Source organism: Podarcis gaigeae (genome assembly GCF_964106915.1).
Source record: "Podarcis gaigeae genome assembly, chromosome: 14".
Classification (NCBI taxonomy): Eukaryota; Metazoa; Chordata; class Lepidosauria; order Squamata; family Lacertidae; genus Podarcis; species Podarcis gaigeae.
This window is the reverse complement of record NC_139690.1, coordinates 40,648,982-40,660,579: the sequence shown is the minus strand read 5'-3', so window position 1 is coordinate 40,660,579 and position 11,598 is coordinate 40,648,982. Positions and strand designations below refer to the sequence as shown.

General features: G+C 46.2%; 1 protein-coding gene and 1 long non-coding RNA gene across 2 annotated transcripts; one reads left to right on the top strand and one right to left on the bottom strand.

Annotated features, from left to right (window-relative positions):
* Positions 1-482: 482 nt before the first annotated feature.
* Positions 483-3,731, bottom strand: LOC310831386. The gene is made up of 2 exons (XR_014557839.1): positions 2,572-3,731; positions 483-2,519 (listed from the first exon to the last, which is right to left on the bottom strand). It is a non-coding gene; the product is annotated as an uncharacterized lncRNA (long non-coding RNA).
* Positions 3,732-4,291: 560 nt separating this feature from the next.
* On the top strand, positions 4,292-10,784 carry THUMPD1 (THUMP domain 1 NAT10 acetyltransferase adaptor). Its single transcript, XM_083711781.1, has 4 exons — positions 4,292-4,627; positions 5,189-5,369; positions 5,620-5,868; positions 7,709-10,784. The coding sequence occupies exons 1-4, from the start codon at positions 4,385-4,387 to the stop codon at positions 7,993-7,995; spliced, it is 960 nt and encodes a 319-aa protein (XP_083567907.1). The 5' UTR covers positions 4,292-4,384; the 3' UTR covers positions 7,996-10,784.
* Positions 10,785-11,598: the final 814 nt, after the last annotated feature.

Sequence of the window (11,598 nt, the reverse complement as noted above, 5' to 3'; positions counted from 1 at the left end):
GGGCTACCTTCAGCGGTCTTCTAAAGGTTATATCTCCTCATCTCCTTGACATCTGATGGGAGGGCATTCCACAGGGTGGGTACCACTACTGAGAAGGCCCTCTGCCTGGTTCCCTGTAGCTCCACTTCTTGCAGTGAGGGAACCACCAGAAGGCCCTTGGAGCTCGATCTCAGTTTCTGGGCCAAACAATGGGATTGGAGACGCTCTTTCTGTACTAGGCCCCTGTTTTACGTTGGACTGAAGCTGAGAGAGAACAACAACCCTGAAATGTTGTTCACTGCTTTTCTCCCCACACTGCATCTTTGGCAGAAAAAGTAATCGGCAATAACCCTGTTGTGTAGCTCACCCTTACACACCTTATGCAGGTTGGACTTCTGTGCTGCAAGATAACAAGTTACAGCAGGCTTGCAACATAGTCCAAAGTTAATGTTTTAGAAGGAAAGGAGAGGCTGAGGCTGGTATGGATTCCCAGTTTTTTTAAAAACGCAAACCCTTATACATCTCATGTTGCAGGCAGGCAGATCTATTTTAAGTTGGCATCTCAGAAACTCTTCCTAGGTTAATGTAAGCACTCAGTTGCATGTCAGCTGCCTTTGGATTGCATGTGGATTGGTTGCAAATATTAATGTTCCAAAAATAAAATAATGCTGAATATGCAAGACCCATTTTTGCAGCCACCAACAAGTAAATATTTTCAGGTGAAACAGGAGATTGTTTTACCAAAAACAATGTCACTAAACTTTTATTTTTGTGCTATCATCTGTGCTGATGTATTTGTAACCTTGGCTTTTGGGGGGGAAATTCCCAAAGGAAAGTTTCTCATTGTACCAAATCAATATTTTGAGTGCTGGAAATAAAGCTATTTTCTAACCTTTATGAATTTTACATTTCTCCAATACTTCTGATTATGATTGCAGAAAGATTTAGACATACTTCAAAAGCTAAGGTGCTCAGGCCACAAAGACTCATGCTTCGCATGTTTCTAAATTTCAAGCTGCTAAAAGGTTAGAGTATATAATTAAGTTCAGAGAAATGGCTCCAACTCCCACAAATGAAAATAATAGTTGATCAAGGGATTGGAAGAACCCCCTTGCAAATTATAACAATTGAGGCTTTTTGGTTTATAGAAAAGGCGAGTTAACGGGGGACATGATAGAGGCGTATAAAAATTATGCACTGGTCGGGGGAAAACAGAGTAGTTTTTTTTCTCATACAATAATGCAGGGCCATGCAATGAAGACAAAAACTCACCTTAGTGTGATGCTTAATTCTTCCTAATTGGTTGTAACCAATGTTATTTAGAGTAGACCCACTGGCATTAAATGTAGATGAATAACTTACGTGTATTAATTTCAGTGGGCCTTCTCAGAGTAACAGTATGCTACACTGCAATAGTTTTACACACACCCTGCATTAGATAGTAAATTGTATTACAGTACTTCACTTACTTCAAAATGTCACCAGCATTTTATGTGCTGGGGGGCTCTCCTTCTCATTCTGCTGAGGCCCAGGACTTCTGCCTCAAAGTCTGACCCTGATTGTGGTGCCATTGCTCTCTGGCCTGTGCTTGCACAATAAACAGCTGTGAGGCAGCTCAAAGTGCACACACTGGGACATAATCAATGAAGTATGACCTTCAGCACTTTCTCTCCTTCCATTTTCACCCACATTTTGCGGAGAGAAGTAAATAATAGGAGCAACAAGGTGAGCATTAAGATCTGCCACGTACAGGCGGCTTGCTGTTTGCCCTCCCTTGTCCCCAAAGCTACCAACTCTGTACTCATATCTTTATTACTGGTGCAGAGGACCTTTGTAGGAATTAGTACTTTCTGTGCTGTATCTATGTACTTTTGTCCTTCCAGGCTGTGATGCTTTAAGGCTTTTTAAAATGTTTTGCTCTCTTTTTTTATTATGTTTCATTTTTTAAAATAACAAATCAATAAAATAATTGTATGATAGAAAAGGTGCGGAATAAATAATTGGTTAAAGACAAATAACCTCCATGCAACAAACCAGAATGTAATCAGAATGAATCCTCTTTATTGTATAATCAGAACAAATGGCCTTCCACCAAACATTCTTCCCCCCCCCCCCCAATCCTAGGGTTGCCATATTTCAAAATGTAAAAGCCAGGACACCCCCAGGGTTGTTGAGCTTTTTAACGAAAATGCTCAAAAAACTGCAAATTTTTTGGTTTACATGCCAGAGATCCAGGACAGACCAACACCTGGAAATTCCCCCTGGATGTAACTTCCGCCTTTGAAATCCTGGTAATGTCTGGGAAAATCCAGACACAATGGCAGCCCTACCCAATCCATCTTCTCACTCACCACAGTTTTCTTGGTGGCCAGATTTTTGGCACAACCCAGTCTGCAGGTCCCTCTGGCATGCTTTTTAACTCTTCTTTTTCTTTCTGAATGTTTTCAAGCTGTTTCGTCAAGATTTCCTGCTGCCCAGATCCCTCTTTCTTTCTTTCTTTCTTTCTTTCTTTCTTTCTTTCTTTCTTTCTTTCTTTCTTTCTTTCTTTCTCAAGGCCTTTTCAGGAGCATCGGACACAGGTGGCAACTGGACTGCAGCCACTGTCTGCAGGCCCCTCAGGTGCCCAGAACTAAAAAAAAACACCCCATCTCATCCCGGTCCACTTGCTGAAATTGCAAACGTCAGGCTATCAGTTCAAGGGACGAGGACTTCTCTGCATCTGAGACTGCAGAACATAAAGCAAACACTATGGTTGGGTGGGGGACCTGAGCGATTCAGTGTCGCCTCCTTCTGTTTTCTCAAATACTAACTTCAGGTGATGGGAATGCCTGGCTTTCTACTGGAAATGCGCCGAGAGAAGCAGAGAAGAACTGCCGACAGTCTAGTTCACTTCTTAGTATTTTCCATGATCAGTACTGCATTCTTCTTGATTTCCCAGCTTCTCCTATTATCAAAGTTCTGTTACAGTCTCCGTTCACCCTCTGCTTCCCCAGTGTGCATGCGCCCGCCCCGGGCACTGTCAACCTGTGCTACGCCACTGGTGGTTGGTGACATTTAAGCCAGCAGCTTAAAAAGGAGGGCAGGTCACCGTTACCCTGACAGCTCACCCATCACCCTGGGCGAATTATTTAGACCATGTACAGTAACACTAGTGTACATTGATTTTTTTTAAGTTCCCTGATATCAAAAGCCTACAATCTATCGCTTTCAGGGGTCCCACTGATATTGCTGCTGCTGCTGCTGCTGCTGGAGGCTGCTTGGTTGGCACTGACCCAGAACAGGGACTTCTTGGTGGTGGTTCCCAATTTGAAGAACGCCCCCCCTCCCATGAGGTGTGTCCCTCTTCCTCATCATTAATGTTCAGGAGGGATTTAAAAACATACCCCATTTGCCCAAGCATTTGATGGCTGAAAGACACCATTCCAGGCAACCTTGAAACTACAGAATTAGCTATCCTTAGGATTGTGACTATGTTCACACACTCTTCATGTTTTAAAATACACTTTTTTATTTATTTTAAATGTTTCCTTTTTTCCTTTTGCTGCTTTGTGGTTTGCTACCCTGGGCTCTTTTAGAAGGGCAGGCCAGAAATCCAATAAAGGAAATCAATATATCTGAAATCACCCATTTGATTAGAATGCCTGGGTCTCTGCAAAGTTGGCATTGCATGGTTTTGTTTCCTGAGAAAGGTTTATGTGGCATATGCTGGTAGTTTAAATGGAAAATTTATTAGGCAGCTTTTTGGAAGCTGACACGGATAACAGAAATATGGCGGGGGCGTGTAGACTTTAGCTCCGTAACAGCTTTTCCAAAGTTGCTGCATCAGTCGGGTTTTAGGACCCGGCGGGAAACTACTTTGGGGCACAGCGCGGAACTGCGTGACGGATAAGAGTTTGCCTGTTGCCATGGAGACGGAGAAAGCCTAAGGCCTGTACTTCCGGTAGGAAATGCACAGCTAAAAGGAAAGCCACCGATTCCCGCATTTCGCTCCATTAGCACCTCTATACTTTAACAAAAACAGAGAGTAAAAGGGAGAGCCTCAATGCTCTATGACTGCAGAGCGGCGCCACTCTTTCCCTTGGCGCCTCTATGATAGGAGTAGGCCCGATGCTGTCTGATTACCACCCCCATCATCCCTGGTGGCCAAGCCGGTTGGGGAGTCGTAGTCCGGCAGCACCAGCAGAACCGCAGGCCCACATCCCCCCCCCGCTCCGTGGCAGAAAAATAAATAAATGAATAACAATTAAACATGCTAATATTTTCTACCTCTAAGCTTTGTTTCCTATCTCTATGGTGCTTCCCCCGGCGCGTCCCGATGACGCCATCGAAAGGGCGCCGACACGCGCGCCGTTGCGGAACAAGCCGTTGACGCCGCCTCCGCGGTTCGCCTTTCCCGACGCCCGCGATGGCTGCAGTGGAGACGCCGCCGGCTGCCGCGCCGGGAGCTGCGCCGGCTGCCTCTCGCAAGCGGCGGCCCAAAGCGCAGTACCTGCACGCGGCTAAGCGGGCCCGGCCCGGCGGCTCCCGTCAGCTGGAGCCCGGCATGTGCGGCATTCTCATCACCTGCAACATGAACGAGCGCAAGTGCGTGGCCGAAGCCTACAGCCTGCTGGGCGAGTATGGCGAGCAGCTCTACGGGCCCGAGCAGGTAGGAAGAGGACTTTTGGGTTTCGACTAGGAAGGGGAGCAAGACGCGGCACGAGAGGAGTTTATAAAATTATATATCGCTTATGCAAATCTGTGGTGCAGCTGCTTTTGGAATAGAACGAATTAAGTCCTAAACCCGAGGTACCACTGTACTGTGTCATCTCCCCTCGAAACGGATATTGCTGGGGAAGCTTTAGAAAAGGGCTACCAAAAAGGATCAAGGGAATGAAGCAACGCCCCCGTGAGGAGAGGTTGCAGCGTTTGGGATTTTTTTAGTTTTAAGATAAACGGCAAATAAGATGATAGAAATTCATACAGCTCCGCGTGGTAAGGACAAAATGGCTAGAGGAAACTTTCCCTTACTTAACACCATTAGAAATTGTGGGGACCCGAGTTTAATTGTTTAACACAGCCGTATTGTTTTTTTTAACAGGGCTGTGTTGATTTTTTTTAAGGAGAGACCGACCGAATTTGTATAAGAATTTAAGCTTGTACCAGCTCTAAAGAAGCTTTCCTCGCTGAGTTAACTTGACTAACAATATGTGTGCGTGTGTCTGTAAAGTTCACAGATCAAGATGAGAGCAGACTGTCAGGAAATGAGGAAGATGATGATGATGATGCTGAAGCTGCATTGAAAAAAGAAGTAGATCAGATTCGCACCTCAACAGAGCAGAAGCTGCGACGATTCCAGTCGGTGGAGAGCGGTGCCAACAATGTAGTTTTCATTAGGACGCTGGGTGTAGGTAAGCGTGTGTGGGAATGGAAAGAGGTAGCATAACGGGCAAGAGCATAAGTTCTGAGTACACTAAGTGGAAAAGATGGGCATCAGAGGGGGAAACAGGTGGTAGAAAGAGAGAGAAAAGAGGTGGCCCTGCCCAGTTTTGGGATTGGCATCTCCCTGTGTTTGCACCTAGACTTCCAAGCCTTTAGAGATGCCCTTTCTTCACCCAGAGGAATGAGTGAAAAGTCTCTCTCACTGCCTTCTTCTTGCAGAGCCTGAGAAGCTGGTGCACCACATCTTGCAGGACATGAAAGCCACCAAGAAGAAGAAGACCAGAGTCATCTTGCGTATGTTGCCTGTTTCGGGCACCTGCAAAGCTTTCCTGGAGGACATGAAACAATATTCAGAGACCTTCTTTGAACCTTGGTTTAAAAGTCCCCGTAAAGGCACTTTTCAGATTGTTTACAAGGCTCGAAATAACAGTCACCTGAGCCGGGAAGAAGTCATCAAAGAATTGGCAGGTAAGTGATTTATTTTCTAGTAGCAGGAATAGGCAGAAGGTAAGTCAGGATATGTTGAGGATCTCTGGGTGATTTGTAGTAGGGTTTCTGACTCCCAGTTGTTTAATAACAGCAAGAAAAAATAGGGTGATTTTTTTCTTTGCTTTTAGGTTGCTGAAACAAAGCTAGCTTAGGGCAGGGGGAACAAGTAGGATTTGTGTGTGAAAAGGACTGGGGGCTCTATTCTGAGACTGAAAACAGATTCCAGGGCACCATTTCCCTTGCCTCTGTCATATCTCTCAGTCACTATTTTTCACATGACTTTGGTTGCCAGATTTTTTCGATCAGGGATGGGGAACTGGTGGCCCTCCTGAACATTGGCTGAAGTAGCAGGGGCTGATAGGAGTTGGAGTCCAGCAACATCTGGAGTCCTTCAGCTTCCCTATCTCTCTTTTAGATCTTCATTTCTAACTTTAGTGCTTTCAGGGTAGGGTGGAACAGTGGGTTGGACCAAGACTAACAATGCAGCCCTCATAACATATCTGCTTGGAAGTAAGTTCCATCAAGTTCAGTGGACTTATTCCCAGGTAAATGGGCGCAGGGTTGCAGCCTAAGCTAATTGAGTTCCCATTGATTTCAGCGGACCTGTGAGCAACCAACTTAACAGTGTATTTTAAAAAATATGTATCCTCAAATGTGAGCCCCATTGAGTTCAGATGGCCTTGTTCCCAGGTAGAGGATTGCAGCCTTAATCTGGATACATTCCCTTTGTATGGAAGAGGTAAAGGTAAAGGTACCCCTGCCCGTAACGGCCAGTCTTGCCAGACTCTGGGGTTGTGCGCTCATCTCACTCTATAGGCCGGGAGCCAGCGCTGTCCGCAGACACTTCCGGGTCACGTGGCCAGCGTGACAAGCTGCATCTGGCGAGCCAGCGCAGCACACGGAACGCCGTTTACCTTCCCACTGGTAAGCGGTCCCTATTTATCTACTTGCACCCGGGGGTGCTTTCGAACTGCTAGGTTGGCAGGCGCTGGAACCGAACAACGGGAGCGCACCCTGCCGCGGGGATTCGAACCGCCGACCATGCGATCGGCAAGTCCTAGGCGCTGAGGTTTTACCCACAGCGCCACCCGCATCCCTTTGTATGGAAGAGGAAGGTATTAAATACTTAAGCTGAAATAAAATATGTGTGTCTCTCATCATGCCAAGTATGGCCATCATCATCAGGCTGTTCTTAAGTGGTTGAAGATGAAAAGATGATGGATTGCTAAAGACATGCAGCACACAGTTAAACTGCAGTTTACTACCACAGGAGGTAGTTATGGCTACCAACTTGGGTCACATCCATGCCATATATTTATGGCACATGGTGCCCTCCAAAAAATCCTGGGAAATGTAGCTTGTTGAGGGTACTGGGCATTGTAGCTCAGTGAAGGGTAAACTGCAGCTGCCAAGATTCTTTGGAGGAAGCCATGTGCTTTAAATGTAAGTTGTGGATGTGATCTTGGATGGCTTCAAAAGAAGATTAGAAAAATTTGGAGAATAAGATTATGTTCTACCTCCACTGTCAGAGGGTGTATGCCTTTGAATACCAGCTTCTGGGACTCGCAAGTGGGGCAAGTGCTGTTGTCCTGAGGTCCTGCTGGTGGGCTTCCCAGAGAGGCATCTAGTTGGCCTCTGTGAGAACTGAATGTGGGGTTAGATGGGCCTTTGGCCACATCCAGCAGAGCTCTTCTTCTGTCCATAGTCTCTTAGCCCTTATGGGACACCATCTCTTCATTTGTGGCTGATCAAAAGTATTACTCTCCAGGCTTACCAGAGGGCTTTCTGCCTCCCCAACCCTTCTTTGTTGCCTTGGCAGGAGTCGTTGGCCATCTCAACCCAGAAAACAAAGTTGATCTGAGCAACCCCGAGTTCACCATCGTGGTGGGCATCATAAAGAACATCTGCTGCTTGAGTGTGGTGAAGGACTACATTCTGTTCAGGAAGTACAACCTCCAGGAAGTGGTGAAGAGCAAGGAAGGGGAAGGGCAGCAGGATGCTTCCAAAGTGTCCCAAGAGGGGGGCCGGGATGGGGAAAAACCAACTGAGGAGAAAGTGGAGGAGAAGACTGAGGTGGCAGAGGCCAGCGACAATCACAAGGACTAGGACCGTTCATGAAACTTACTGGGGGAGAGATTCTGAAGGATGGCTGTCAATGAATTGGGTGTGGGTGTGCTTTAATTGTCTTTTATAGCTTTATGGCAGTTAGGCTGTTTAGCCAAACCACCAATCTGCACAAATCAAGGAGGAACACCAAACTAAATGTTGCCACAGGCTAGGAAGCAAGGGAACAGCCTGGAGCTTGCAAACAGGAGAACAGAGCTCTCTGATCAGAAGCCAAAGCCAAACCGAGAGCTCCCGTCTCCTGATTGCAAGCTCCAGGCTGTTCCCTTGCTTCCTAGTCTTTGGTAACAGTAGTTGGGTGTTCCTCCTTGATTTGTGCAGATTGGTGGTCACAGCCAACCAGAGTTTGACCCCAAACCTGGATTTGAACACATGGCTTGAAATGGGTTTCCAGTTCTGGAGAGGGAGTCGGAGCATACAAAGGAAGAGCTGAGAGCTGGTGAGCCCCAAGGCAGGACCCTGACAGTCACACTGTGCTTTAGATATGAAATCTGAACCAAGCCTCTAGCTCCAGTCCAGCAAATGTGAGTCTCTGTAAAAATGTCAGTGTGAGAGGTGAAACTCAAAGCACACCAAGGCTTGAGTTCCCTTTGACAATGAGATTTTGGCCTAATTTTGCTGAATCACCACCCCCCCCTTCATCAACATTAACCGCTACTTAAAAGGCGCTATTTCTCATTTGCTGTTGGTGTTAAATCCAGACACAGGCAGCATCTCTTGTATGGTTGTTTACAGACAAATAACACTTATCTGTGTGGGTTCTTGCTGCCTCGTTTGGTAACAACTGTTGGTCAATATAGGGCAAGCATGCTATCTTCAAGCCAATGAACTCATGCAAGCCATAATCAGATTTTCACACTGGCCTGGCCATGGCTACATGCTTCAGATTTCTAAACTATTGTGAATCCAGACTTGATTCAGGATCTGGGACAAACACTTCCTAAAACCATAGCAGTGTGTGGTGGAGAGGGAGCAGGGGTTTTTTTAATGCCTAAAAAAATACAAGTTTTATAAAAACCTCGTGGGTAGTATATACCTTATGTGTTGGTAGGGATTTATTAGCAGCTAGATTAGGGATGGGGAACCTGTGGCCCTGCAACTTTTGCTGGACTACAGCTCCCATCATCTCTGACTATGATGGGCCACATGGGCTGGGGCTGATGGGAGCTGGAGTCCAGGAAATACTTGGAGGGCCACAGTCACACACACCCCAACCCTGAAGTAGACAAAAGATCTGAGAGTAAGTTGAGAGAGAAATGAAACTGTATTGAAATATGTTTGCAGAGATTGGGAATAATCCTTTTGGAGTTGTTTCCACAGGCAAGGTGGGCAACCTTTAGTTTATGTGTCTGGCAGCTAACAGACCAACACAGTTCTCCACCATCTCTGCCAATGGGCGCATTGTGTCCTCCTCCTAGACCTGGTGGGTTCTAGCCACCTTGTGCCAAGCAGCGTGTTGGTGAGTGTTGCTTAATGAACCCACATACCGGGTAAGGTAAGGTGAGTTTGCTCTAGGAGGATGTTGTAGCCAGATAATCCAGTGTGGGTGACTGCCTTTCCTAAGCAAAACCCTTTTCTGAAGATTGAGAAAGAAAGGAGGGACAGGAGAAGCATAGATGCCAGTGGTCTCACAAGCAGGGCCACACAACTCTGGCCTTTGACTGATGAAGAGCACGTCTGTACGAAAGGCTCTTCTGTTCCACTGCAGGCCTGGTTTCCGGGTGGAGCCCCGTAACACCTGGGTTCCCAGTTCCCAACTCCCATCAATGCCAGCATGGAAGCTGCAGTCCCAGCAACACCTGGAGGGTCAAAGGTTTCCCACCCTGGCTTCAGATACATAGTATGCCCCCTCCCCGAAGCACCCACATAGGTGGAATGCTGCAGCGATACCTCATCTTCTAACCCTTGAAAACTAGGAGAGCCAGCCAGGGTAGCCTCGCATTCGTCTCTGTAGCCCATGGAAAAGAGCAGCCCCAGTGTCTTGCATTTATGAGCAAAGGGCTGCCCCACAGCAGCCAGTGTGGGGTTGCTGCATCTACTTTTCCATTAACACTGGGTCACACTTAAACTAGAGGTGGGAAGTTTAAAGGGGAATGCCTGCCCTCCATTTAGCAGACAGCTGTGACCCTAGAGATACAGCCCTGCGGCCCATTTGTGGGAAGAATCTGCCACTGCTTTTCTGTCTTGAGCCATAAAATTTGCCTCAGTCATTTCCCAGGCTCCCGTTTCTGGCCCCATCAGAAAATTGGTTGAGTCAGCTCTCTGTTACATATGCTTCCAGGCAGTTTCAGGGCGCTTGTTCCCAGAGCAACAAAATCCTTGACAGAGCAGCTGAAGGGTGAGGGCTGTGAGCAGACAGAAACTCGCACCTCTTTTGGTTGTTAGGGGAAGAAATTATAATAGGCCTGGGAAAGTGACAAAATAGGCCTGGAGTGAGACACCAGAGCATTAGTTCTGCTGGGGAGCTACAAAAAGCATTTTTTGCGGGGAGAGGGTGGGTATTTCCTCTAAGATTGAAGGTGTTGTATGGGGCTTGGGAAGGGTTCTTTTTTTAAATTGGGTCTTGCAGTGTCATTTTAAACTTCGTTTTTTAAAACAAGATGCCTGCATGAGTTTGGCTTTAGTTTCGATTTGGAATTTCCTTCTCAGAAAAGAATCCTTGTAGTAGAAGAACATCTGAGACAGGTTTAAAAAAATAATGATTCTGTTTTGTATATTGTCTTGTTTTTGTACATTGTTTTTTTATTAAACTGATTTTGTTTCAGTTTGAAGCCATTCCTCTGTGATTTTTTTGTTTGGTCGAGGACTACGTATACTTTGTAAAATGGCAACTTTTAAAAAAAGGAACAAGCAATTTCAATGCAATGTTGCTGTCTTATATAAAAGGAATACATGAAGTGGGATAAGGCCAAGAGTCCATCTAGCTCAGTATTGCCTCTTGGATCACAGAATCATAGATTTGTAGAGTTGAGAGGGATCCAAAGGGTCATCTAGCCCAACCCCTGGAGTTCAGTGGTACAGCTTATAGCATGTGTTGCATGCAGAAGGTCCCAAGTTCAAGCCCTGACACCAGGGAAGGGCTGCGAAAGGCCCCTGTCCAACATCCTAAAAAACTTCTGCTAGTCTATGTCTAATTCTACGTGAGAAGGTCTTACTCAGTGTAAGGCAGCTTCCTACGTCAGTTCAAAGGCAGGGCAGGGAACCTGTTGTCTTCCAGATGTTAAACAACAATGCCAATTGTCAGCTGATCACTGGCCATTCTGGCTGGGGCTGATGGGGGCCAGAGTCCAAACAGCATCCAGAAGACCACAGGCTCCCTATCTGTGCTATAAGGCATCTTTTAAATGACAGGCTCAGGTCTAGCCTTGTATGCAACACCCATATTCTTTCATGACAAATTAGCCCAGAGAAGCCTTCTAACAAATCACTCCCTCTAAATAGTAAACACAGGTGGCAAGTGCCAACAGGAAAGTAGCCAAAACGGAACCACTGGGAAACAAAAGGGTGTGTGTGACTGTCACAAATGGTGGAACTTCAAAGGTTGCAGAAAAAGTTCAAAAGAAAAATCTGTTTTCTTTTTTAAAA

Excerpts from the sequence above, each read along its gene's own strand:
- THUMPD1 (XM_083711781.1), top strand. The coding sequence starts at position 4,385 with ATGGCTGCAGTGGAGACGCCGCCGGCTGCCGCGCCGGGAGCTGCGCCG. Across the intron at positions 4,628-5,188 it reads AGCTCTACGGGCCCGAGCAG|TTCACAGATCAAGATGAGAG; the intron begins GTAGGAAGAGGA and ends GTGTCTGTAAAG. Across the intron at positions 5,370-5,619 it reads CATTAGGACGCTGGGTGTAG|AGCCTGAGAAGCTGGTGCAC; the intron begins GTAAGCGTGTGT and ends TTCTTCTTGCAG.